The sequence below is a fragment of the Catharus ustulatus genome, chromosome 4 (genome assembly GCF_009819885.2).
Source record: "Catharus ustulatus isolate bCatUst1 chromosome 4, bCatUst1.pri.v2, whole genome shotgun sequence".
Classification (NCBI taxonomy): domain Eukaryota; kingdom Metazoa; phylum Chordata; class Aves; order Passeriformes; family Turdidae; genus Catharus; species Catharus ustulatus.
The window spans coordinates 71,306,741-71,333,998 of record NC_046224.1 but is presented as its reverse complement, the minus strand read 5'-3'; the positions used below and the strand labels follow the sequence as shown (position 1 = coordinate 71,333,998).

Below are 27,258 nucleotides of genomic sequence, written 5' to 3'. Positions count from 1 at the left end.
CTGCTGCTCTTTTATTATCTTATCCCAAGTACAGGAAATAAGAGGTGTGACCATCTAGCTGCAGTATCACTCCAGAACTGTGGCAACAGGAACAGGGAAAAGAGCACAGGGAGAACAGGATATATAATTACTTTTTAAGACAGCAGCTTACCTTCTGTTTTTCTGAATACAGAAAAGAAGTGAGTCTAAATGGCTTCTGCTGAGTCCAATTTGTTATGTCTCCAGGCATAGCTAATTACCCTGATTTAGCCCAGCTCTGAGTTCTTCCCAAGGGTTTTGGTGATATTTCTTCTATATTGATTTATAAAGTTTCTTTATTCTACTTTCCTTCTACATGTTCTGTATAATCTTTTTCTCCCTGCCTTAGCGAGGAACCAGCAGCTGGTGTGACAGTGCTATCACAAGGTGTAGGACAGAAATAGGATCTGTCAACCAAAGCCTTTGCTCTGTCCTGCAATGGTCTCTTCTGGCAGCTGCCTCATGGGCTGTGTGAAATGGTCTCTTCTCCCCAGAAACCATTTTCATGCTGCCACTTACTGCTGGGCTTACTCCAGCCATCCTGGAGCTAGAGGAGTGAGGGTGAGGCTCAATGTGAGCTCCATAGCTCAGGGAGTTTGATTTCAGACTTTGTCCCACAGCAAGGGGATTTCTGCCTTCTCCACTGATTTATCAGAAGGAATTACAGTTCTTTCCTGGTTCAGCCATTCCCTTCACAGTTGATAGAATGTTTCTAACCTCAGTGATGAATTCTGTGGGGGAACATAATCCACCTGCTATAACCATGGGATGCCTGCTGCATTGAGCAGGAGTCATACTGCCATTGAGCCTGGACTTAAGAGACCACCTCTGTCAGGTACACTTTAGAAAAACTAGTTAATGAGTCACCAAACATCCCGTGGGACAGAGGGGTACTGTTTCTTCATGAGACTAGACTGCCAATAGGAAGAAGCTCAAGCAAGGTCTGCTTAAACTGCTAGAGCATGATGCCTCTTTACGGCATTGATTTGTTTCCTGATACACACATTTTGTTTTTCTTTTTTTTGTTTGTTTGTTTTCCAATGTTTGTATCTATGAACATTTTTGTCAACAGACTTCTCTGGGAGATTGTAGCACTGATCACCCTCCCAACTGCTGGTGAGGATTAAATTTGTCTGTGTAAAATGGGCTGGGAAGTGGGTGAGTGTCAGCAATTGAAGAGAGGGTGTCCACGTTTTGCAGGCATGAAGCCAGTTTATTGATGCTACACATCAGTATATATACCTTTAAAGCTATAGCTAAAAATAGCAAAAACATTCATGTAACTAAGTAACCTTGCTTAATCATAGTTTTGCGCAGACCTACACAGGCACCTAGAGTCTTGCATGATTTCTCTCAAACAAGGCATACTAAGCACACTGTTACCTTTTGCATTCTTCTTTCAAGGTTCTGCTTTCTTTTGCCAAGGCATATGGCCTACTCTGGCTAACACATCTATGTTGGTCACAAGCTGAGCAGTGCTTTGAGTCCTGCTCTCTACCTGTATTCACACAGGTGAGAGCAAACCCTATGCCAGTCCTGTCTTTTGCACTGGCTGAGGGCAGATGCTGAGGGGAGAGGGTAAAACCAGGAAAAGTTATTCCCTTGGAAGAGTCCCTCAACCTCCAACAACTTCCAGCTCAAGAATTGCAGTAGTAAATTCTGGTGGATTTTCCTTCCATTATTTACTCCCTTAATTTCCTCTTCTGAAGTCATAAACTCTCAACATTCAGCATGTCCTGCAGTGGGGAGTCTTACTCCACAGCTGCCCATTTTCTAGCATATCAATTCTTGCTCTTTTTGAACCTACCACCTGCAGGTCATGGTTTAATCTCATGCAGTTCTTGTGTCAGAAATGGTGAATACCTGTATTCTATGAAACTGATACATTTATAGGTCCCTGCCGGCTACCTATTCCACAGAACAATGGATCCTGTTTCATTGATACTCTCTTTACATGGAAGTTGCTCTACACTTTTAAGCAGCCTTTTGGCTCTCTTCCATGCCTTTTTCTGACTTTGCAATAGCTTGTGTGATAGGAAGAGAGAACTGCACTTATTTTTCAAGATAGGAGTGCAATATTGGACTAGGCACAGGTGTAGTAACATAGCCTGCTCTCTCTCTCCTCCCAAATTGTTTTGGTGTGATGGTTATATACTTCTTAGGGCCTAAAATCAATGCAGGTATTAATTAAATTTTTTAGTCAGACTCATGCAATTAATCATCAGGAATTTGGAGTCCTGACTTAGCAGGCTTCAGTGCTTCACAGGCTGGCTCTAGTCACTTGGGAGCACAAGCTGAATACACCTGGGGATTACAGTACCACATGCAACGTGGTGTACAGGGAGGAGCTGAGCAGAGCAGAGATTCTCTTGCCAGATGCTGCAGGTGCACGGCTGTGTTGCTGCTGTGGTGAGGGATAAAGGCATGGGATTGCCAAGTGGAGCACATCCACAGCAGAGGTGTCACTGCAAAGCTGTGATTTACTGGCTGGGCCACACAAACTCTCAGATGGCTCGGTGGCTGCTGCAGTTAGTTTTGGACCCCAGACCTGGGAGCTGTGGCACCTTCATTGTGCCCTTCTCCACTGTCACTCAGACAGAACAGATATATTTCTCTGCTCTGAGGTGGGTCACTGACAACCTGTGATTTTGCTGCATGCCTACGGGTCCCAGAGCTCTTCCTGCAGAGCACTGGGATGAGAAGCAGATAAGATGAGAGTTGAGAGATTTGTTATGTAATGGTAACAATCAAGTCTGACATACTACATTGACAGAGGACATCTTCCTTCTCTCCTTTCTCACCAGGAGCTTTGCCCAGTGCTTCCCATCTTGTCTTCACATAGCCAGGGCAGAAACTGCCTTTCCTGCTCCTCCAGCTCCTCAGCAAGAGTGGATGCACATTTGAGTCACCATGGGCAAGATGGACAACACCTCCGTGGAGCTGAACTCTCCCTCCGAGGTGAAGCAGGCAGGCCTGGAGGAGCCAGAGCCCATCAGCCCTGAGGTTGTGGGCACCAAGAAGAAGAAGAAGGAGATCCCAGACAGAGGTTCCTGGAAGGGGAAATTTGACTTCTTGCTGTCCTGTGTGGGCTATGCTATCGGTTTGGGCAACGTCTGGCGCTTCCCTTATCTCTGTGGCAAAAATGGAGGAGGTGAGAGAAATGCACGATGAGCAGCCTTGTCCCCAAGCAGGTTTTGGTTTGGTGTGGGTCTGGGCAAATGGGTGGTCCTCCAGCTGAGAGTTCTCCCACATGGTGGGAGTTATTAAGTTGTCCAGAGACAAGTTTCAATGATCTGTGGGCTTTACTAGCAAGTGCAGGCTGGGAAGAAGCAGTCCAAAGAAATAAAATAAGCAGTTTGAGTTCTGTCATGCTTGTACAGTCCAAATTTGCAGGGCTACACACATACAAAAAAAAAATAGCATGTGGGACCTAATTTATGTACAGGGAGGGCTATGCACAAATAGGCACCCAGTTGGATTCTGGGGCACCTCCAGAGAAACCAGTTTGCATCTGTTAAAAGTGGGGTTCTCCTCAGTCTAGTGTATTCTTAAGGGAGTTCTCCCTGCTCAGCTACAGAATTTCTGCACATTTTGGATCAAGTCAGACAACACACTTCTGTGCCTGAGGTCCCCTCTAAAATCATGCTCTTTCTTCAGCCTTGTCAGGGAGATGCTTTTGTGGAGGGGAGTATGGTGTGAGTAGAGCAGAGGCTCTTTCTTCTCACTCCATGCTGAGCTCTCCCATTGCTTGTGCCTGATACTAAAATAGCCTTCCTTCTCCCCTTTGAAGAGCTGATCACTTCCTTGAACCATTTTACAGACTTCCCACACAAGTCCAAACCCCTTTTCCTCACCTTTAAGCCTATATTTTCCACATTGCTCTTTGCTTTTAGCTCTTCCTGGCCTGGAGTCCCCATCCCAAGTGCCACACTCATTCATGCTGCTCTGAGGGTCTCTTCTCATGTTTCTTCTCCATGTCTTTTTTTTTTTTTTTTTTTTGCCTTTGGCTCTCATAATTCCTCGTATCACCAGCCCATTTCTGCTGTTGCAGGCAGTGTAGGATGCTCTTCTTCTCCAACCCAGGAAGAGAGAAGGGTCTTGCTCCCTGAAGCAATGTCCATTTAATTTCATGGCATTTAAGGGTATCTAGGCTCTTTCTCTGAAGCATGTGGAGTGAGTCCCAGCAGGAGACCAGAAAGTTAGTGATTTTGATAAGAAGTTTTCTAACGGAGTATGTTGTTTTCATAGAACTGTAGAATCATAGGAAGGTCTGAGTTGGAAAGGACCTCAAATTCATCCCGTTCCAAACCCACTGCCAAGGGCAGGGACACCTTCCACTAGGCTGCTCAAAGCCACATCCAACCTGGCTATGAACACTTTCAGGGATGGGTCATCCACAGTTTCTTTGGGTTTTGTGGAGAGATTGAAATGTGAGGTTTATGGGAACATCCAGAGCTGCCCCAGGGAGCCTGTGCCACCAATGCCAGAACCATGGCACAGGTTTGTCATCTTTGTCTGACCACAGTCTGACTGCTAGCTCTCCTCACAGAACATTCCCCCGTGGCTAGGTCCCAGCACTGGTTATTAGCCAGCATCTGCCCTGTGGTTGCTGCATCATCTCAAGTTTCATATCAGTTCTGTCCTCCCCATGACTGTCTCCTCACATGCAAAGGTGGAGATGACACTGCCTGTAATTAGATGAGGGGTGTTGTGAAGCTAAAATCGATCCTGCATATAAAGTCAGCTGAGAACTGAGGACAGAGGGTGCTGCAGATGTGTGGAGCACTATTATTAGCATCAGCAATGGCACACGGGGTGATCTCTGCCCCGCAGAGGTTGCAGCCAGGCAGATGAAATGCGGGAATCGGTTCCTGCCTGCCTCCCCTGCCGCTTCGTGCCGTGCGTGGCAGGCTGGATGGCTCCTTCCTCTCCCGCACGGGCACTGAAGGAGCGAGCGGAGCTGCCGAGCCGGACCGAGCGGGGCGCACGGAACCGCGACCGGGACCGAGCGGAGCGCACGGAACCGCGACCGGGACCGAGCGGGGCGCACGGAACGGCAGCCCCTCCGCAGCCGGCCGGACACCGCCTGGACTCTGGCCCGGAGGCGCCCCTGGAGCACAGCAGACTGTGGGCGCGGCTCTAATTTTAGCGTCCTGCATGTGCGCTGCTCAGAGCACATGGTGTGGGATGCTTCCATTACGCACAGGCGAATTGAACTGAATGGAAATACTGTCGTCTCACTTAGCGCTGTCACACCGCATCGGCTCACGGCTGGTTTGCTCGGCGCAGGGAGCTCAGCGCTCGGCCCATCCGCTGCGGGGAGCAGGCTTCACCCAAAGTGATGCCTGGGCTCCCTGCTGGCCCTGCACGTAGCTGGATGTGCCCAGCTGTGCCCGTGACTCCTTTCCCATCTGGCTGTATTTCCCTCCTAGGGATAATATCCACTCCTGCTTGGGGACCTAGCCCTCTAAAGTGGCAGTGTCATTGCCAATAGCTCTCAGCTCAAGGAGGTGGTCTGGTTTGTAGATTTTCCACAATTCCTGAGAATCTTTGTCAATCCAGGATAAAAGACTTGTGTCCAAAAGTTTATTTGTTTTTTTCCTCCCAATAGTCTAGTAAGATCTTTCACCTACAAATCTTCCTGACCCGTTGTAAATGAGAAGTGCATGATCATCAGAGCTGCAGCCAAATTTCATTAATTGCTTGCACAGAAGCAAGAAGGAGACTTGCAGTGCTGCTAAGTCAGCCTCCAAACTGCAGAGCAGCAGGGTGGCAGCAGCCGTGTCCTTGGAGCAGATGCTGGCTTCCCGCAGGGCTCTCAGGGGGCTGGACCTTGCAGGCTGTGCTGTCTAGCGAGCACACAGAGGAGGCTGCTGAGCAGGCACAGTGATGCCCAAAGCTGTTCTCTCCTGTGTGCCAGGCTGCTGGTGAAGCCAAGAGCCTGCACTTCCATGCCAGCTGGTGATTCAGGCCCATGGTCACTGAGCTGCTGGCACAGAGAGTGTTTTCTCCCCACCGCCCACTGCCAGCTCCTCTTGCTTGCTGCCTCCCATGGACTCCCATTCTGGGTGCTGGCACCTGCCTCTCCCAGATGGGTTCAGCTCTCTGCTTGGCAGGCAGATGTCCCCAGCTGGATGTCCCCTGAGCTAGCATCCCTGGCTGTGCCTGGCTGCTTCCCTGCCCTCAGACAGCAGCTGCTGGAGCCTGGCTCTGCTGGGTACAAGCTGGACCACAGCTCTCCTGAGTGGTTTTGCTCGCTGGCTCAATGTTTGCTTTCCCACGATTATCTGGAGAAGAAGGCTCAGACTGACAGCTCATCCCTAAGGCTAGTGCAGCAATCAGTGGTGTCCCAAATATGGCCAGCTTCTTCTGGGCAAACTGAGTGTCCTCCCTCTGTCCCCAGCCAGCATCTGCAAAAGTTCGTCCTCAGAAATGATGGCCCACTCAAGTACATGCATGAGAAAGATAAAAAATGAGCTTTGTCCCACATTCTAGAAGTCAGGATGACCTAAACTTGTACAGCCTTCCAATCACACATCAAGGCTCTCCTATTCTAATTGCTCTTCTAAGAACTGGGTACCAGTAATATATCTAGAGAATGACTGTTCTACCTCCTTTCCAGTGATGAGATGATTTCCACAGGGCCATGGAGAAGAATAATATTTTCACTAGGAATTTTAAGGGTAAAACCTAAAACACAGGTGGGGTGGTATATAGCACTGTTACAAGAGGCAAAACAGACTTGGTCACAGTTTTCTTAGAAGACTGAAACAGCTATAAACAAAGAAAGCAGTGGCCAATGCCAGATATTCCCATGCACTATTCTTTCAAGAAGAAGAGGAAGAATTGAAAGCTTCTACAGGTAAGACAGAAAGCATCGGCAAGTTACCAATGTCAGTGTCCAAGCTTTTGAGTTTGTTGTCAGATTTGGTTTGGCATTGTTTAAACAGCTAACAAAGTGAGCCTGGAATTGCATAGCTAGTGATGTCAGTGTGGGTGTATACATGCTACACACAAACCCACAGTGATGAGGGGAAGGCAGCAGTGACCTCAGTGGGAAACTCACTGAACACATCAACTCCAGCTGCAAACTATCACCTCTGGGACAGGCTGCTCCTCATCACATGGGTGCTGAAGAGCTAGAAACTGCAGCTGGAGGCATTTCCATTTTTATCAAAGGGGGAACTGCCTGATAACATTGCTCTCTCTTTCAGGGGCCTTCCTCATCCCCTATTTCCTGACACTGGTGTTTGCTGGGATTCCTCTCTTCCTTCTGGAAACTGCTCTGGGCCAGTATACCTCTATTGGTGGACTGGGAGTCTGGAGATTGGCACCCATGTTCAAAGGTACTGTGCTGTATGTTTGTGACAGCAGTGGTGTGGAACTACAGGCAAAGCCCCATTAATGGTTTGAAGGCAAATCAGCAAATCCCTGGGGGCTGGGATGGGCTGGCAGCTGAGGGGAGGGTTTTTCCCTTCTATCTTTATCAAGCTGTCCTTGACCTCGATGTCTGAAGTCACTAACATCACTGTGCTCTGTCCAAGCAGTTTTCTGTGATGACAAGGGACCTTATGGGCAATATGGAGGGTGATGGAGGGGCTCTGGTTGCAGAAGACCCTTTGTTTTCCCAAACCTCCCTACATATGCTTACTTTCATTGCATGGGAATGCTACCTGTTGCCATGCTTAAAGTAACTGTTTTCTAGAAGCCAATGGTTGTGGTTTTCTCTTTCGGTCCCTGATGGTATTTGCCAGGACCAGAGAGTGCTAACATGTAGCTAACTCTCAGAAAACTCACATTTCATCAGCCAAGAAAGACCGGAGGCCATACTTGACGATTTCCACAAGAGTTTATTTCATGCGAAGAGGGTCAAACACGGATTCTCTCCGAGCAAAGGGCAGACAGCTATATTTATATGTTCAGGGAGGATTCAAACTACAACCAATAAAAGTTTATCCAAAGAACAGCATCCAATCTAAGTGAGAAGTTCTAAAGGTAAACTGACCAATTAAACATCCTAATTTCTAACCAATTATCTTCTGAAATGTTAGGAGAGTGACCAAATTCTTAAGGAATTTGGCTCAACCTTGGTATCTAGGATACCTTATCTATTATAGCAAGTTCCAGGGGCCAGGAGAGGAAGGTTTTGGAGGAATTGTATCATCCACAAATGGTGATTTAGAAATGCCTTAGATATGGGAAAATGCAATTCTTCCAGGGAAGTGACAAGATCCTGTTTTCATGGAGCTCTGTCCATATAAGTACAGGTAGCACACTGAAAGGTAGCATTGTTCCCCCATGGAAATGGGTGGCTGAGAGATGTGAGGGAATGAGCCTCCCTTGCTGAGCAGCTCACAGTGCAACTGTAGCTCACTCTGTGTTGATGAGCTGATTCTCTGTTTCTGGTTTTCAAAAAAACCCTTGCTGTGATGCCCATGAACTCTCTTGGGTACTGGAGACCTGGATTGATGCTGCTTTCTGCCTTTATTTGCAGGTGTGGGACTGGCAGCCATGGTTCTGTCCTTCTGGCTGAACATCTACTACATTGTCATCATTACCTGGGCTCTCTACTATCTCTTCAACTCTTTCACTGCGGTGAGTCACGGACATGTCTGCAGCATAGCATTGGCTGTGGTCTGGGCCTTCACTCCCCCTTATGGGCAGTGATTTGTTTATGACCCACAGTGGGTACTAGCTACTTGCCATTTGTGCAAAGAGTCCTTATCAGCATCGTGCTAGACCCTTCCTGAAGAGGTTCATCAGCCCTGGAGGCAGTTTTGTAGTGCTGTTGGGTAGTGATGCTTGTCCTCTGGAGGGGATGGAACCATCTCCTCTGCAGGAGCTGTTTCCCACTCACATCAGTCGTTAAAACTCACCCTGTGTTTCTGTTTTATTTCTAGGGCTGCTCAAATCTGAGCTGCACATTTCCAGAACTGGTTCTGTCAGGTTTTGTCACATCATGGTCTTATTTCTCAGGACTTACTCTTTATCTTAATTAGTTCTTATTCACTTCTCTCTTGATAAATGATATCCAAGGCATTTTTTTTCTGCCTGGGAAAATTGTTCAGAAAGTATCTAGACATCTGCTTGTGACTGTCCCTTAGCATGTGCTTTGATGTTATGTTTTATAGTGGGTTTCTCTTCCATAGCAGGGCCTTCTACCATGCAAGGTTAGTCATACTCCATATTAACTTCTTGGTAGCTGAATTATTTATTTCAACCCAGAAGCTGCTAATAGTTTCCTTAATGTAACTCTCCGAGCAACCTGAAGCCTTAAAGACATCAACTCCATGGTTCAAACAGGATCTTCTTAAATGTCATTTAGATATAACCCTGATATGCTATTGTACATCCAGTTTTACTTTTTGTTTCATCCAAATTTTCAAGTATCTATTAAATCTTTAGCTGAATCATTCCATTTAGTGTTCCCAACTGTGCTTCTACCACCAATACCACCTATCACTGTAGCGTCCTGCATCTAGAACAAAATTATTTGCTGTGGGTGATGAGATGCATCCTCATGGATTCCCACATAAACAGAGGTCTTCCCCAAAGCAACCCATCCCACCTACACCCTGGCAGGATGCATCTTAGGATAAGGCTTTGGTACATTCAGGTGTTACAGACCTGGCTGGTGACTGTGCTAGTATGTCCATAGGCAGATCCAGGTATTTGGCTTTTACCAGAGATAATAATTGCAAATTCCCAAAAGGACCCAAGGTGTAAATGGAAAAGCTAGGCTGATGTCTGTCCCCTGTGCCTCCTAAATTTGACTGAGAGTATTTTGAACTGTAATAGGAACCCAGCATGCCTTCTGCAGCTTCTGTCCTTTGAAATCCAGAGGAAATGGAGCAGCAGCAAAACTGTCCCCCAGCCTGCCCCTCATTGTGAAAGCTGTGCTGCTTCTCTAACATGCAGACATTGAAGAGCTGCTGTGCAGCACTGCTCAGGCCATTGCCTTCTTTTCAGTGCAGTTAGCAAGTTCCCAGTGAAATCACCAGGTGGGTGCAGTGGCCTGAGTGGCCACTGGAATGTCACCCCCACCGTTGCAATAGTCACCAATCTGCCAGGATACCACATTTGTAGGTATCATCTGCTGGAGTGAACTCATTTAAATGGAGCAGTGAAGGCAGAACTTAAAGGCATTGATGCCATAAGGCACTTCAAACACATAATATTTTTGAAGATGTCTATGTTCATGGCAGACTAGGGATGGATACAAACATCTTCCTAAAGCTTTGTTGAGCTGAAGCCTAAGGTCTTATCTGCAGAGGGAAATCACCCAGAATAGCTGCTCTGCATTTATCTACACACACTGTGCTTGGGAAAAGAGGTAGCTGCTCATGGAGACATATCCAAGCTCTCTTCCTTGGGCTGGCTCAGCCATGGCAGTACATGGCCTGGGTGAGCTACCCTGCCATGCTCACACAGCCCCTGGCACTGCCTGCAGTGCCAGAACTGATGGCACTAAGTCTGTAATGTTGGGCTGCTGTCACACTGCCCACAGTGTAAAGATCTCCCAGGAATCCCTTTGTGCTGTTTATAATCAGAGCAGTGTACAGCATGAAATAGCTACTGTCCTGGACAATTTACTCCTGTGCTTGTGTTATAACAGTCTGTTTGTGTAGACAACCCATTGCCTCCATTTCTCAGGGCCATGTTGCTTTTTAAGGAGTGAAGTTGGTGTAAATGAAACGTAAGAAACAAATCACTGCTTATTCTTTGTGCAGTAAATTCTAGCCACTTGTTGAGTGAAGCTAGCAAAAAGCTGTAATGGTTATAAACACAATATCTCCTGATAGTATTTTAATTTGTAGGTATTAATTATCAACAGTTAATTGGCTTTTTATGGGGGGGGTTTACTAACATTTTGTCAGAACTACCTAGCATTGCCCTAACCACATGATGATATTTTTTCCTGGAAAATCCTTGTCACAATTTATCATATTTTGGAAAATTGTTCCATTATTTTGGCTACAGGGGCACACTCATCCAGTGGAGCTGCCCATTCTCTTTGTAAAAAAATGTAAGGGGTTTTATTTTAAAAGAAGCCAGATTTCACTTGGGAGATATGACAGGAATGATAACCCTGCTGTCCTGTGCTGGTGCAGGACCTGCCGTGGCAGAACTGTGGGAATGCCTGGAACACAGAGCGCTGCTTCTCCAACTACTCCCTGAACGACACCACCAACCTCACCAGCGCTGTCACCGAGTTCTGGGAGTATGTCCCCAGCCTGCTACACCAGGTTTCTCCCCCTCCCCGTGCTCATTGTGCCTGCCCAGTGTTGCTGTGCCTGTTGGCTCTGTTCCTTGGGCAGCTTTGGCAGGAGGGCAAACAGCCTCTCCACCTCTCTTTGCCTCCTTTTATCCCATCGCGATGAACCTCAGTTCTCTCTAGGGATTTGTGACTTCTCACATGTCTGCACCTGTCCCTTCACCCTCCAGCCACCTCTGTGAGCTCCCAATCCCTCTGCATTTGGCTGTTAGACTTTCTCCTAACACACTGTCTCCCACCCATAGGAGGAACATGCACCAGATGTCTGGAGGCCTGGGGGAGCCTGGCACCATCCGCTGGCCCCTTGCTGGCACACTGGCCCTGGCCTGGCTGCTGGTCTACTTCTCCATCTGGAAGGGTGTGGAGTGGACAGGCAAGGTATAGTGTGAGGGCTGGGTCTTTTGATGCTGCCTCTCATGGCTACTCCCAATGTCCTTCAGATTTAATTTTATTTAAGTGTCTGTAACTAAGGTTACAGTGTTTAGAGGCAAAATCACAGTAGATACTATTAAATTCCTGACATTTACCTTTCACAGCTGTAAAAATTGCTACCATGTTTATGGTAATTTTCATTCCAAGTGTAGAGAATAGCTCTTGCCTGTAAGGTCGTGGGTCTGAGCACACATTGTTTTTGGGAAGAGACATTTTCAGAAATTACTTCTATTTCCCACTTTGGGCCAGCCCTTTGAGAGAGCAAAGCTTCTTGTGACCTCCTCCTTTTGACAATCACAGTCTCTTAAATTGTCTCTGGTGGAAAAAAATCTCACCATCTCCTTAGAAAATTTCCCTGCTGCCTTTTTGATATTGGTGGGAGACCTTCAGATGAGAAGCTCGTTGTTATTCCCTGTGCAGTATTCCAGGCTAGCACAGCAGAAAGGTAATTGCTTTGTTTAATGAAACAGCGGTGCTGAGATGCTGGGATGTGTTATTTAGAGCACAGCATGGTGCAGCAGGACACTATTATGAAAGAATAATCTAGAGGAGAGATCAGAAAGAAGCACTTCAGGGGTAGGTCACCTAAACTCTTAACTTCCCCAGTGGCTTCCAAACAGGCTTCAGCTCCACAACCACAGAAAAGCCCTGGTGATTACTGGTGTGGGCCCTGTGATGAGGGATGGCACATACCTGTAAGATCCTGAAACAGTGCTAAAAAGAAAGCAGTGGAATCAAGACAATTCATTTTCCTTGATGCATTGGTCTAGAGAAACACCAGATTTGGCTCTGTAAAATAAGGATGTGATGACTTAAGGGGATTACTTCCGTGGACTAAAATTATCCCTGTGCAATTCCCTTTTATTGGGCATTCCATCCAGACTTTGGCATGCTACTTTTGTGATTAGTGTATCCTTGTGTATCACTGGCAGGGAGAAACCTCAAACAGCCAGAAATATTACTAGGATGGGAATGGGGGACAGCAAGGAAATGCTGCTGAAAGTGGCTGTCCCGCTCACAGGAGAACATGCTAGACTCAGTGACACCATGGGCGGGAAAGCACTGATGGGATGATGGCTTCCCTCCTGTGGGATCTTTTTCAGGTGGTGTATTTCTCAGCCACCTACCCCTACTTCATGCTTTTCATCCTCTTGTTCCGGGGAGTCACGCTGCCAGGAGCCAAGGAGGGGATCCTCTTCTACCTCACGCCTGACTTCAGGAAGCTCTCTGACTCTGAGGTTTGTAGCCTAGTGAGGAAAGCTCTTATCTCCTAGCTGTCTCTGCATTAGGCTTCACCAGACACTTCTCATGAATACTGTAAGTACTTAAAATAACACTGGAATAACCCTGATCAAGTCTTCATGACCCATATCCCATAGACTGAGACAAAACTGAGGGATGGGTCCTTTATGGGTGGAAATCTGTGCCACAGCTCTGTTGTACTCAAGCAGTGTTATCCACAGGGTATGGGCAGCCAGAAGTTATCCTGCCAAAGAGACCTCCCCTCTGGGCTGGGAATGTCTTATTTCACTGACTGTCCTAGGACTGGTGGTCTGATCTTGTTCTGGTGGTCCCAGAGAGAGGACGATGTCGTGATGATGGCATGGGGACCTCAGAAGGAGCACAAGCACAGCAGCACACACAGCAGCAGTTTTTATAAGTGCTTAAGTGACGAGTGGTGGCCAGTAATGTGTTCTTGGTCACTGGAAGCAGAGACCCATGAGGAGCAGGGACACTTGCAAAAATGAAGTTTTTCAGGAGACACAGACTGTGTTTTTCAGCAGTGATACTTCTGTGGTTCTGGAGTCAGCAGTCATGTGTGAATGGGACAACTGGACGTCCATCATTTCCCACTGAAGGACCCAATGATCCCTCTTTCAGGACACTCTCTGTAACTGTACTACCAACTGCATTTGCTCTAATGCGGGAAACAGGGTTCTCAAGATGAGAAGAGTTGTCTAAATACTATGCAATTAAGAAACAAACAGTCTGCCTCCTTTTCCTGAACTTTCTAAGCTTTAAGACCTTAAGGTGCTGGGACCAGCTTTGCGAGCTGTCCTCTGCAGTTTGCACAAATAGCTCCATGTTGGAAAATCAAGGACACACTAGTGGAAGAGAAATGGAGGGTGTGAGAGCAGGATGTGGGTCTCTGAGTGGGGGCACACGGGAGAAAGCAAACACATACACACACAGAGGCTCAAACAGTGCAAGAGTCCCTTCTGATCTGCATGGGACGCTGTTCAGAAATGCATGACCCTTCATCCATCCACATTATCCCATCAGATAGCTGGGAAATGTGTCTGGTGCTGGGCCAGGCTGCACTTTGATACACTTGACATTTAGGAAGGATGCATATCCCCTACCTTCTAGTACATAAAGGGCCCTACAGTAAAGCTCTGGAGAGGGACTTCTAACAAGGCCATGCAGTGATAGGACAAGGGGAATGGCTTTAAACTGAAAGAGAATAGCTTTAGATTAGATTTTAGTAAGAAACTCTTGACTCAACCCTACTGACAGGGTTCCCCCAGGGCCTGGACACCCCAGTGGGCTGTTCATCCAAGCACACAGCTCCACAGCCTGCACCCAGTCCCCCTGCTAGCCCTGCACTGAGCTGCTGCAGGACATGGATCTGCAGCACAGAGTCCCCTTCTGCTGCACTCCTCTTCTGGCTCCTTCTCCACAGGTCTGGATGGATGCAGCCACTCAGATCTTCTTCTCCTACGGCCTGGGGCTGGGCTCCCTCATTGCTCTGGGCAGCTACAACCATTTCCACAACAATGTCTACAGGTCAGTTATTTTTTTCCATTCTCCTGTGTGGCAGAGAATGCTCATGGGTGAGGCAGGGGGCTGTGGTGAATCTGCCTGATCTCTGCTGTCCCCTTGCTGGCAGCATGCAGCCTAGGGGACACAGTGTGATCTCTGTAGAGGGACTCCCTACCTGCAGGACATTTAGTTTGTCACCTGTGCTACCCATCCAAGGCACAGGATCAGCTCTCCTCAGGGCTTGGTCTTTTCATTACCCCACCCTCTGCTCTTGGTAGGGACCTGCAGGTGGGTTTTTTTCTCTTTCTCTCTTCCAGAGACTCCATTATTGTCTGTTGTATAAACTCCACCACAAGCATATTTGCAGGATTTGTTATTTTCTCTATCATTGGCTTCATGTCACACATCACAAAGAAGTCAGTGTCAGAGCTGGCCTCCTCAGGTAAGCAGAAACTCAGGTTCATTTGCAACAGCAACCTGTGAGAACCATTTGTCACTGAGCCTGGGGTGCCCTTGGGTCTTTCCTGACTAGTTGTGCTGAAGTTTTATTTTTCTGTAGTGAAATATTTAGGCCATTTGTTGTCTGAAACCTTCCTATGGAGAATAGATACTACCTATGTTTTCTGTAGACGTGATCAAAATTTGGAGTCCCTTTTTCATGCAACATCTTGAGTCTGTGATCTCAGAATAATTTTTTAACCAAGATGGGACTGTCTTTCTGCACAAAGACATATTTTGAAATTGCTGTCTTTCCAGAGAAAGCTTTTATCTCAAGAAACAGCATTTTGTGGTGGAAAACAAAAGGCACCAGGAAAGTTATAACCAGCTCTGAATATCAGTTTATTTTTCTAGCAAAGTGCTCCAGCTCCATTTGGTTGCAATAATTTGATGATTTTCTTGCTTGCAGGGCTATGTTTCTCCAATAATTTCTGTCTCCCCATCTTATCCCTGTGCCTCCCACTGAGCTGGTGTGTCACAGGCACAAAGGCTCAGGTATTCCTAACCCCTGTATGGAAACCTCTGAGTTCTTGGCTGTAATTTCTGTTTCTCTTATATAACCATGGCCCCTTAGCTCAGACTTCCCATCAAATGCTTTGTAAACATGGGCTCATCCCTCTTTTCATTACTGCAGGCCCTGGACTGGCTTTCCTCGCCTACCCACAGGTTGTCACACAGTTGCCCTTGTCTCCACTCTGGTCAATCCTCTTCTTCTCCATGCTGATGATGCTGGGTCTGGACAGTCAGGTGAGACAACCCAGGGACAAAGTGGGGGAAGATATAAAAATGTTTTCAGGTACAATGGTGGTGTCCCATTCTGCACTTGGGACAGTGGTGAGCAGAGTGGGTTTTTACTCTCTCATAGTGTGAGGGCTGTGCTTTCCTGCAGCATTTTGGCATTGTTGTTGATGCCAACAGCAACCAGAGCTGCAGCTCCCTGGCTTGGTCCATAGGTTTGCAGGGACAGATCCTGGCAGAAGAAAGGAGTCATGCCTTGGAAAAGGCTGGTGCCTGGGTACCCTGACTGCTCTGCCATCTTATCTGATGGCAAAGTTTTACAAGATGTTTGAGGGAGAAGCAGTTATATGTAGCAAAAGGTCTCCACCTTGCCCCCTGAGAGCCCTTACAAAACAAAGCAAAACCCATTCTCTCTGCTTTTTTGCAATTGGTGATAGGTGGTTTTTTCTGATAATTCAGCATAAAAGTAGCTACCCAGTGAAGCAGTGAATTGCAGCATACCTTCCTTTTGAGTGCATCAAAATGAAAGGTTCCTGCAAAAACCTGCACTTGATCTGTCATATCTTCCCTTATGCCCATATGCTCTTTTGAGCACAAACCACCAGTACAAAATGGATGCTCTCTTGGATTACAGGTAGTATTCATAAACCCAAGCCTACTTCACAATCAGACTCAAACCTATTCCTGAAATGTCACACCTGGTTTCCAGGATAATCTAATCAACCAAATATGGTTTTCAATCATTTCACACTCTCATAAACACTTCATAAAGTTCATTAATGCCTTACCACAGACATTATTTAGAAAAATAATCAAAATTCAAATAATTCCTAAATGTTCAATAATTCCTAAAGAAATTACATTTACAGAAAAAAAATATCTGCATGAATTATTCACTCAGTTCTGGTAAATAGTTTGACAATAGGCCCTCTAAGCACTCTGTGGAATTAATTTGCTGCATTTGCTTTTAAAATACCCCTTGAAATTCTCTACATCCTCTCTGACAGTCAGTTTCAGTGGGCAGACAGTCTGTTGGGGAGGCTATCATTGCCTGGAGGAAGAGGCTTGACGGGGGGAATGAAGCATCAAAAGGAAAACAAGCTTTTAAAAGATACAGCTAAATACATGTGAAGAAGCTTTCTGTCTGCATGCTGGAGCTCTGATTCATTCAAACACACCAACAACAGCATAGCAGTTTATGCATATAAACCAACGAACACAGGCTGCTACAATGGCTGCAATTCCACCTGTACTGACAGACACGTCCCTCCTGTGCCCTCACTGCCTTGGTGTTCCCTGTGCTCTGAGCCATTCAGGTTTCAGCTCTCCCTCTTTCAGGATATGCTAATGCTTCCTTTTAACCTACCACTTTCCAGGTCAGGCATTTATTTATTGCTCAAGGGAGCTGGCAAGCCTTGTGACTGCCAGCCAGTCTGTCCCATGTGAGGCTGCCTCGCACAGGTTGGTCATGAGGATTTCCAGCTGCCAGCAGTGAGACCACTCCCATGGAGCTCTGCTGCACATCTGGCAGCTGTGATCAAACTCCCCATGGGTCCATGCATCCCTATAAGGGTGCTCTGTATGGCTGAGGAGGGAATAGCAATAGAATAGGGTGGGAGAGACTCTCCTTTAGACAGAGGTGCCAGATCTGTATTGACTCCCAAGCCCAGATTACTGGACCCAGCAGCTTGTGTAATGATTAGGCCCCTAAAGGGGAAAAGGAGCAAGAGAGAGAAGTTAATAGAAACAAAATGCTTGGGAAAGAAACATCATGGGATGAGGCATGAAGAAGAGAAGAATATGTGCTAAAAATTATGGCTGGAGAAGGTTGGTGGGAAAAGCAGGATTTTCTGGAAAGCTGACTGCAAGTGGCAGGAACAGGAGGCACTAGTCCTCAGCTGCTTGCCACTCTGAAAGCAGCATGCTTTCATTCAGGTGCCTACATGTGCAAGCAGCCAAGGTTTGGTCTGTAAGCTGGGAAAAGTGAGCCCTGTGCCAAGCAGCTGCAGTTCTTGGGGCTAGAAAGGCAGGCCTCCTCCAGGCTGCATCCCCTATGAAGTCTGAGGCTGTCATGAGACAATTTTCAGCAAAAGGTGTGAAGGTCATTGCCTGTTCCATGGCCAGAAAAAGCAATGTATGACATTTGTTTCTCCGTCTTATCCATTACACAGGAGCTTAATTTTGATAGGAAACAAAGAGAATTCAACTCACTTTGTAACCCTTTTCCTTATCACCCATCTCCCTGTCTTTCCCTCTGTGCATTCCCTGGTTTTGTCATTCTTCTTGCACCAAAGGGCTGTCAGCTTTACTCCATCCCAGACATCATTTACTTTAATCTTAATTCTTTTAAAAAATCTTGATTTTTCTTAATCATCTTTTCATTTTGTGTCTTTTTCTGCTGGAAACCACCCTCTGCCCCCATCCAGGGCTGTTCCCCTCCAAATGCACTTCCCTTTCTGGCCTTCCAGAGTTCTGGCCATGCCTGGCCATGCATCCATGTGGAAGGAATAGCTTTCAACAGTGTTTTTTTTAGTCATGCTATCTCTTCACACTGTGGTGCCAGCTCAGTCCTGACTCTTCCAGACAACAAGCAGGTGGGATGGGGTGAAGAGCTCACTGTCAATGACTACAAAGGCAGCTTAACCCATGCGTGAACAGCAAAGGATGCTTTAATGGCACTTGTGTCCAACATAAAAAGCTTAGCTCATGAAAAATTCAAGTGGAAGCCGTTGAGCTTTGATGCTCAGGGAATACTGTCTTTCCATGTGGATATAAAACCCTGGGCATGCACATCTCCCTTTGCCTTGCTCTGGCCCACGTGGAAGCCAGCCTCAGCAGTCAGCAGTGTGCAAGCTCTTCCACTATCCATGCCCAGCTATAGGCTCAGGCACTCCATTTTTCTTCCACACATCTTCCCAACCCTCTGCTGCTCTTTTTGGTCTGTATACCTCCACCTCTACTCTTGGGGCATTTTTTCTTCCCAGGGACAGAGAAGTCCTTGACATCAAAAAGTGATGAAACCACTTTCATTTTCATTGCACTGACTTGTAGATTTTTTCAGCTTGACCAGGGAAGCCAGTTTGCTGCCCTCATAAATTCCCAGGGTTGTTGCTAGAGACACAATGTGCTCTCTGAGAGAGGTATGTTGCCTGTAGTTTCTGGGAGCAAGATATAAAAGTAAATCTCACAATTTATCAAGAGATAGGAGGGAAGGATGCACTTCACATATATACAGTCAAGCTGCCCTTGTGCCAGAAGGCAGAACTACTAGGCAAACTGTAAGGCAACACTCACAGGGATTTCAGTATGTGTTACGGTGCAGACAACATTATTATACTGTGCATGGTGCAGCTCTGCACAAACCATCTCTAGAAAGGTGATGTGCTGTGAGAATGGGCTTTTGGTGTGCTACATGCATTTAATGTTGTGAAATATTGAAAAAGTGAAATAAAGTCAAGGACTGGTAATCAGAAATGTTATTCAAATGCACACGAGACTGGGTAATGAAGATCCTTATTGTGCATTTTAAATCGTTGAACAGCACAAGAGCTGCGAAGAGCAAGAAGGGAAGAGCAGTAAAAGTCCTGCACATGTCTCATGGGCAGCCAGATACACAACTGTGACACAGAGCCTGGCAGTGTGGGGAGTAGGGCAGTGATGGGGGGCCCTAGAGAGTGTTTGGGAAGAAAGAGGAAGCTTTTCATGGGGAGCAAAAGGAAGAGATTTATCTCAGCAGTTTTTAAGTATCTGACTTTAGTGCTCCTAGCTTCCTCTATATTCAGTGGGGAGAAAGATGAATTTTCAGAAGATGGTTCAGACCAACTTTGTGCAGAGATGCCTCCTTCTTTCCTAGAGTCTGCAGAGTCCATAAATCACTAAGGTTCTCAACATTGAAGTTAAATGTGTGTGGGTTAAGTTATTTATATATATATATACTTGGTGTATGCCTTTTCCCATAGTTCTGCACTGTGGAAGGGTTCATCACAGCCCTGATGGATGAGTATCCTCGAGTCCTAAGAGCCAGGAAGAAGATCTTCATTGCAGTAGTCTGCTTCATCTCTTATCTCATTGGATTCTCCAACATCACCCAGGTACAGATGGCTGTGCTGGTACCTCCATTCCTGACATCTTTCTGGCCACTTGCCATAGCACCAAAGCTTTGGGAGAAGTGACAGCATTTCTCCTATTCTGGATAAAGTGGTTTGCTTATCACTGCTACATCTCAAGTGACTTAGGATGCCTCCATAATTTTTACTATCCTGCTGTTGTTAATCTGACCTGTTGTTCTGCTGTTTGCAATAAGGACTCGAGCCAACAGAGCCCAAATTTAGGGAATGCTTGCTGCAAAGAATTAAGATAACACAAAGAAAACCTGTCTGTTGGGGGCTTGAACCTCTTGAGCTGAAGCTGAGGTTCATGTGAGGGGAGGTGAGGGCTGACTGGTCTGGAGACCATTTGTGGAGCAATGTGGGTTCATGAGGAGGCAAGGCAAAGCTCCAGGGAGGGGCAGAGCAGACTAAATTGACTCCTTCTAAAGCAGAGAAGTAGAAGAGATTCCAATGAATTTCTCTTCTCACCCTCAGCTATGCCTGTACTGGCTTGCTAATTGTCAGCAAGAGCACTTCAGTTTTGCTGCTGGGAACCATACTCCAGTGGAAACATTGCAACAGTGGCTCTACTGTCCAAGAAAATTAACATTAAACCAACAGATATGTTCAGTAGCAATCCAAGCTTCTGGCCGATACTGTCAGTCATAATCTATAACTGAACTCCTTGACCCTGTTTTTGTCTTTTCAGGGTGGCATTTATGTCTTCAAGCTGTTTGATTACTACTCAGCCAGTGGCATGTGTCTTCTTTTTCTTGTCTTCTTTGAGACCATCTCAATTTCTTGGTGTTATGGTAAGCAGGAAACACCTTGTTCTTTAGTTTTCTCCATGGACATTGTGACTTACTGAAAAAGCCAAAGCCTGGGAAGACAATGACAATTTTGCAACTGAAAATAGCTTAGACTGATATCTTCAGAAAATCACGAGTGGAAGGCTGTCATTTCACTTCTCCAGGCCACCACAAAGACTTCTGCACAGACTGGCAGATTCCCAGGATCCTTCCCTCTGGGCCCTCAAGAGGACACCAGGAACATGGAAGCTGTTAGCATGAATTTGTGTCCCAGTACCCCATCCCCTCCAGCTAATGCTTCTCATGTCACACTGTCACCCTCTTGCTGTGCCTGGCTTGTGCTCTGCCATGAGAAGAGGTGAAGACCATGGTGTAGAGATGGGGTTTTTTTCAATGCTCATTTCTTCTTGTAGGTGTGAACAGGTTTTACAGGAACATCGAAGAAATGATTGGCTACAAGCCTTGCATCTGGTGGAAGATCTGTTGGGCCTTCTTTACACCTCTTGTCTGCCTGGTAAGATCTGGAGAATCCTCTGTGCAGGAGTGAGTCTAGAAAGACCTCTAGATGAAGTGTAGGAAAACACTCTGTTCTCAATCCCGCACAGGTCTGGTGCAAGGGGGTCCCAGGCAGACTGGGGATAGGTAAAGAGATACAAGAGCCTCTTTCACTCTGCCTGCTGAAATTCACCCTTTAAAAAGTTCTAGATTATTGCTTTTAATCTAAATGAGACCATCAGTTCTTCATTCTTTTTTTTTCTTTTCTTTTTTTTTTTCCTGAGATGGCAGGAGATAAGGGAAATAATGTAATGTTTTAAAAAGCTAATTTTGGTTCTGGCTTTCAGCTACTCTAGCTTCAGCCTCTGACAGGCTTATGAGAACAAAGGCTATCTCCAAATGCAGGATAATTGACTGCAGAGCAGTTTGGCCTTTGCAGGTACCTGCCCTCCCAGCAGAAGTAGTGCAGGGAGTGGTGTGATAAGGCCAGGGATAGGAAGATGAAGACTCCTGAGACCAGCAGTGAGGATGCTGTTTACTTGCATAGGACCTGCTGTGAGGGCACTGCTTGTCTGAGTTGTCTAGTGAAGAAGGAATTCAGGGGTGTTCCATTTCCAGCTTTTTACATAAGATAAGAAGAAATTATATGAAATTACCAGTTGGTGGGCTGAAAGAATCTAGACTAATGTAGAGAGCTTTTGGGTGACTGTAAGGCTGTTGGGAGCTAAGAGGGTAAGGAAGGAAAGAATGGGTGGACCCTGATTTTGCACTTTCCCCTGCAATGGCTGGTGTTCTTTTCCAGGGTGTGTTCTTCTTCAGTGTGGTAGAAATGACCCCTCTGACACTGGGAAAATATGTCTATCCTGCGTGGGGACAAGGCATTGGCTGGCTCATGGCCCTGTCCTCTATGGTTCTGATTCCAGGGTACATGCTCTACTCTTTCTTCACCTCAACAGGGACTCTCCGGCAGGTAGGAACAGCTTCACCACCCTGCTCTCAGCTCAGGATAAGCTCCTCCCTGATCTAAACCCAGACCAAGCAGGCCCTGCTCTGACAGAGTTGTCAGAGTCCACCAGGTTGGAGCTGCAGGAGCTCTGTGCACCATCTCCCCCAGGGAGGGTTCAGATCACTGAACAGCCTTCAGTGACATGGGCTGCCAGGACAGCTGAGCAGGACACCTCTAACCCTGGGAGCTCCAGCTGTGGCTGGACAGGCAGGTGGACCTTCAGGTGGTCTGTTGTTCCTCATTGAGATTTGTGTGATCATCGCCATAAAAATGGAGTCCTCCTCCCCTCACTATCCCTTTGGAGTGGGGTACTGGAGCCATGGAAGAGTTTGGGCAGAAATCCTTGAGGTTTCTTGAGCCCAGAGAAATTGAAGCTCCTGACAATTCCTGACTATGAGCATGTTCACTTGGCACTCCTCAGCAGGGAGATCATCATCCTCCAAGCCTGAATCCTGAAATGTCTCAGGCTAGGCCCTGCTAGTAGCAGAAACAAGCACAGGGGTGGTTTATCATGCCTTTCATGGAACACTCAGTGACTGAGGGGTTAGGAAGCAAGAAAAACCCACAATACCCACCACACTAGTCTTGTTTAAAACGTTATCTTTAGTAACTTGAGCAGGATTTTATGTAGCAGTGAATCATGAGTCTCTATGTCATACCCAGTACTTACTGCTAAGATTTTATTTACAGTGTTGACATTCAGTCTTGAGAGCACTGTGCCCCAAATCCCTGGCTCAGTGCTTACAGTTTTAAGAAAGCACCCCAGGAGTGTTGATTTATGGCTTCCCAGCCCAGCTGGAACAGCAACCAGATGCCATCTAAATCACATGGGTTTATTTTAGGGATGCTGTATTTTAAACAAAGTTTGACTCAAAAAAGTTTTGGCTGGAATTACTGGACTAAGGTCAGCTTCAAGTTCTCTGCCTTTGAGGCGAAGTTGCAGGTGGATTTGAGTTTTCTTTCTCCCAGCATTCCATTTGGATGGACTCTGATGTGGGAACTGGGTGGGTTTGGGGTCTCAGATCTGCTTTCAGTTTCTGGTTTCTCATCTGAAGCTGGGTGTAAGTACTTGTCCTTCCTGCAGGACTCAAGCCAGGGTGTTGTGTCAAGCCACTTTGTTGATTTTAGGTTGAAGGCCAGTGAACTTCCAACAGTAGGCCCTTTCTCTAACATTTATAGTGTTCCTTAATTCACTCATAATATGAATTGGAAAAGTTGGGAAGGGAAGCCTGAAAGTACAGGTCTGGGTTCAACCCTTTGCCTAGTCTCCATTCTGTTTCACTGGAGATGGAGAAAGCACATTGCAGCATCTGGGGGAGCCCAAACTGGTCTGCAACCTCTCAGGAGTAGCTCGACTCCTCCTGACCAAAGGCTTGTACCAATTATATCCATAGCTCTTCCAAAGTTCTGTGTAGTCCTGTGCTGCCCCAGGGGCTTGAAGGGAAGCCCTGAGTGTGTTTCCAGCCATCCCCTCAGCATCTTGTGCAAACCATCAGCACCAGTAAGCAGCATGAGTGGCTGATGTGCACCCTCTCTCTCTGACTCTTCCTCTGACATTGCCCACAAACATCACGAGACCCAGACCCCCTCTCAATCATTCATAGACCTAGGAGTGAGCAGCAGATGGCAGCAGGAAGAAAGTAGGCTAATCTGTGTGTGCATGTGTTGGTATCAGACAGACAGAGAGAATTTTTGGCCTCTTATATGCACAGATCCTGGATTAATTTGTAATAGAGCTGGAGCTGGAGGGAAATTAGATGCCAATCCTGAATAAAGTGGTTTTGACAGACAGGAAAGATTACAAGTCCTTTTGATCCTACTGAGCATGAATGTGAGAGGGGAAAAAAATACCATGAATGGCAGAAGCAGTTCAGTGAACATTTCAGGGAATTCACCCAGCAGCAGCCACTTCAGTGGTATTGGAGGGTAGGAGTTTGTTTCCCTTTTCTGGAAAGAGATTCTACCTGTCTTTGTGATGTCTGTTCAGGTCAGGCTTAATCCTCCTCTGCATTTTCTTCTGCAGTGCACAGCATCAGTCCCTCCCTGACTGACAAAAGTGATTCATTCTTCATCACTCCTGATGCTCAATCCACACGCCTCCAGTAATGATTTGCCCCTCCATATTTTCCTGGGTTCCTGCTTCATTTTACTTGACTCTGCAATTTTCCTTTGATTAGCTCAGGGTGACAAGAATTGCTGCTGTGCAAAGGTTTGTACAGGTGGATGTTCTGATCTGCATCAAAGGCACAGACTCTAACCTTGTTAACCTGCTGTAGTTACTTAGTAATGCTTTGTAATCACCCCTAATTGGAAAATGGGTCTGCTCTAAAGCCTGTGGCATGGCAGCTCTCTTTCTTCCTCCTTGCAGCTGGTCTCGCCTGGTAACAGTTTGCCTCTGTTATGAGGATGCTCCCCACATTTCAGATGAGAGGAGGAGCTGCTGTGCTCTGTGCAGTACCAAAGCAAAGAGGCTTTTGGGGTGCTGCCAAATGCTGCTGGAGTCACTCCATCCACCATCCCCTCGCCCTGTAACCAGGGTCACCTCTGAGCCTTGGGGCGAGGCTCCCAACACTCAGCTGCAGCCATCCATGCCCTGGCTGTCCCGCTGCTGCTGCCCCCAGCCCTGGCTGACACACTCTCTCCTTTCATTCCTGGGCAGCGTTTGCAGCAGATGACACAGCCCAGGCCAGAGGTGCACGCTCAGAACAATGGCCTCCAGCCGAAGACGTCCTTGAACGGGAGGATCTCGGATGCCGCCGTGTAGGAGGAAAGCCTGAACTCCTCGCTCTGCCCTGTAGTTGCTCACTCAACATTGTCCCTCGAGCTCCTCTGGCACAGCTCGCTGTCCCTGGCTCCGCAGTGGTTTTTGCTTGTCCAAGAGAGGACCTAGTGGAGGAACCTGTTCATGGCTCTTCCTTCTGGCTGACCAAGGCCCTGAACAAGCTTACCACCAGGGCATTGTGTGGTGATCACCTTCATCCTGCAACATCCTAGTACAGGCCCTCAGGGAGGAGCACCTGGTGCCCACATCTTCCTCCTGCTGAGAGAGGTGGTGTCTCTAGAGAGCTTAGGCTGATTGTTATCCACTTGTCTGTTTTTCTTGCCTTTCCATGTGAAACTCCACAGACCATCCCCCTGCATACAGCTGTTTCACCCCAGAGAGATTGCTGTCACCAGGTTCAAATCCCAGATGGTTGTTGATTGATGGAACATAAAACACCAGCCAATACATAACTGGAGGGGATGTGCAGAACAAAGGATTCTAGTGCAGAACAAGGGATTCTAGTGAGGAGTCCTGCATGTTGGTAGCTGTAGGACATCACCCCACACCTGGGGAAGGGCTTGGGGGCAGTGTGTGCTGCTCACAGTGCCATGTTTCACCCCGGTACAGTCTCCAGACACGTTTACTGCATTTGTTGGGGCTGGCACTGTGAGCCAGAGCCCAGCAGAGCAGTCAACCTTTCTTTTCTGGAACACCCTCCCCTCTGTAGCTGTGTGCAGCAGCCACACCCTCACCCAAAAAAGCAGCTGAAAGGGTAAGTGGAGGATTCTTTGCTACCGGCTGTTCACATCTCCCACACTGACCGCAACAAGATTAATACAGAGGCAAAGCTGAGTGATAAACAGATTTTTCCAGCACTGTGTAAATCTCACCCCAAGATAAAACAGGGTAGTTCCTGCCGATCACCCTCCCTGGCTGTGTCCCTGGGTGGGAAAAAATCACATGGAGCATGATGCCCGTGGATGATTCTGTTTATATATTTTTCAGGAAGTGGCCACTCCTAAATCCCAGCTTGTGGAAGGCAAGAATTCCTGAGGCAGTTGGCAGGATGTAGCCACCATGCTTAAACCCACCCCTGTGAAGCAGTGCTGACTTCCCTTGGGAAGTGTCTGTTCAGCCAACTGCTGTCACTGCACATCCCAACTTCCAACACATAAACCACAGAGGGCTGTGAGCTCTTTTAGATGGTGCTGGAGGAGTGTAACACCTTGGAGATAGCTGGGAAGTGTTTCAGAGCCATCCTACAACAGCAGCATGTTTCTTGGTTGTAAAGCTTTGTGAAAGGAGGTGGCTCATCATAGCACCACGTGTAGGTGTGACAGTGATATTCCCAGTTGTGCCAGCCTCCCAGTGACCCCACACAGAGATTATCCTTGTACACAGAGTGTTTGATGAGCATACATGCTGTGACTTAGTGCTGATTATTGCACAGCATTGCCAGGTCTGCTCACAATCCAGCTTCAGATCAGAATCAACAAACTCATAAATGAGCATCCAAGTAAAGGTTCATTCCACTCATCTTTCCTACCAGAGTCTGGTCTCAGAAGTGACACACTGCAGTCCCCCAGGGGTCCTACTGCAGGTGACAGACAAGTTATGAAGCTTTACACAATTGTCTTGTTCTCCAATATTAGCTTCAAAATGCTGCAGGTCCCTGCAACTCACCAGAGCATGGACCAACCTGCTCTTCAGCCAATTTTCCAGCCTGTGGATCAGTAACAGAAAGAAGAAAGGAATTTTCTGGTGAAAGCTAAAGTCAGACCCCTTTGGGAAGTGGGTCCCCTGCCAACTCATCAGTACATCTTGATTAATGTTGCTTCAGATACGTAACCAATTTGTATTTGTACTCATCATTCTCAGCAGTTACGGCTGCTGGGCATTAAGTTCATGTTTTGTGGTCTCCAGCAGCCAGAGCTGAGATCACACCCTGTCCCACCTGTAATTGTTACAGTGTTTGTGTCAAAAAAATCGCGGGTGTTAAATAGACATGATGAAATGCTGTGTTTATAGGCTTGGTCTTGTAAAGCCAAAAGCCAAACCCTGAAAGCTGCAATCGTAGCTCGTCACCATTAATCTCAGCCAGTTACAGACATGTCATCTTTCCTTGTCCCTTAAATTGTCTGTGCCACTGCAGCTGAAAATTTCTATTCCAATTTCACCTATTTTTATGAACCAGGCAATAAGGAAACCACTCTTTATAAACATTTATGTCCTTTGAGAGGGACATCTGTGCTCAAAAAATGTGCTAAAGCTTTAAACTTTGCAGTAATGACCCTTACTAGGGACCTGCTTTTGTCTGTGCCTCCAGGTCCCATAACCTCCCTCCCCTCAATGCAGACTGAGGGTGGCACAGG

General features: G+C 46.9%; 1 protein-coding gene across 1 annotated transcript; it reads left to right on the top strand.

The window, feature by feature from the left end:
- Positions 1 to 2,928: 2,928 nt before the first annotated feature.
- On the top strand, positions 2,929 to 27,258 carry LOC116995636 (sodium- and chloride-dependent GABA transporter 1-like). The gene is made up of 14 exons (XM_033058491.1): positions 2,929 to 3,169; positions 7,233 to 7,364; positions 8,513 to 8,613; positions 11,130 to 11,239; positions 11,539 to 11,671; positions 12,829 to 12,963; positions 14,409 to 14,512; positions 14,806 to 14,930; positions 15,621 to 15,733; positions 19,684 to 19,815; positions 20,522 to 20,624; positions 21,035 to 21,135; positions 21,919 to 22,086; positions 24,782 to 27,258. The coding sequence occupies exons 1-14, from the start codon at positions 2,929 to 2,931 to the stop codon at positions 24,884 to 24,886; spliced, it is 1,803 nt and encodes a 600-aa protein (XP_032914382.1). The 3' UTR covers positions 24,887 to 27,258.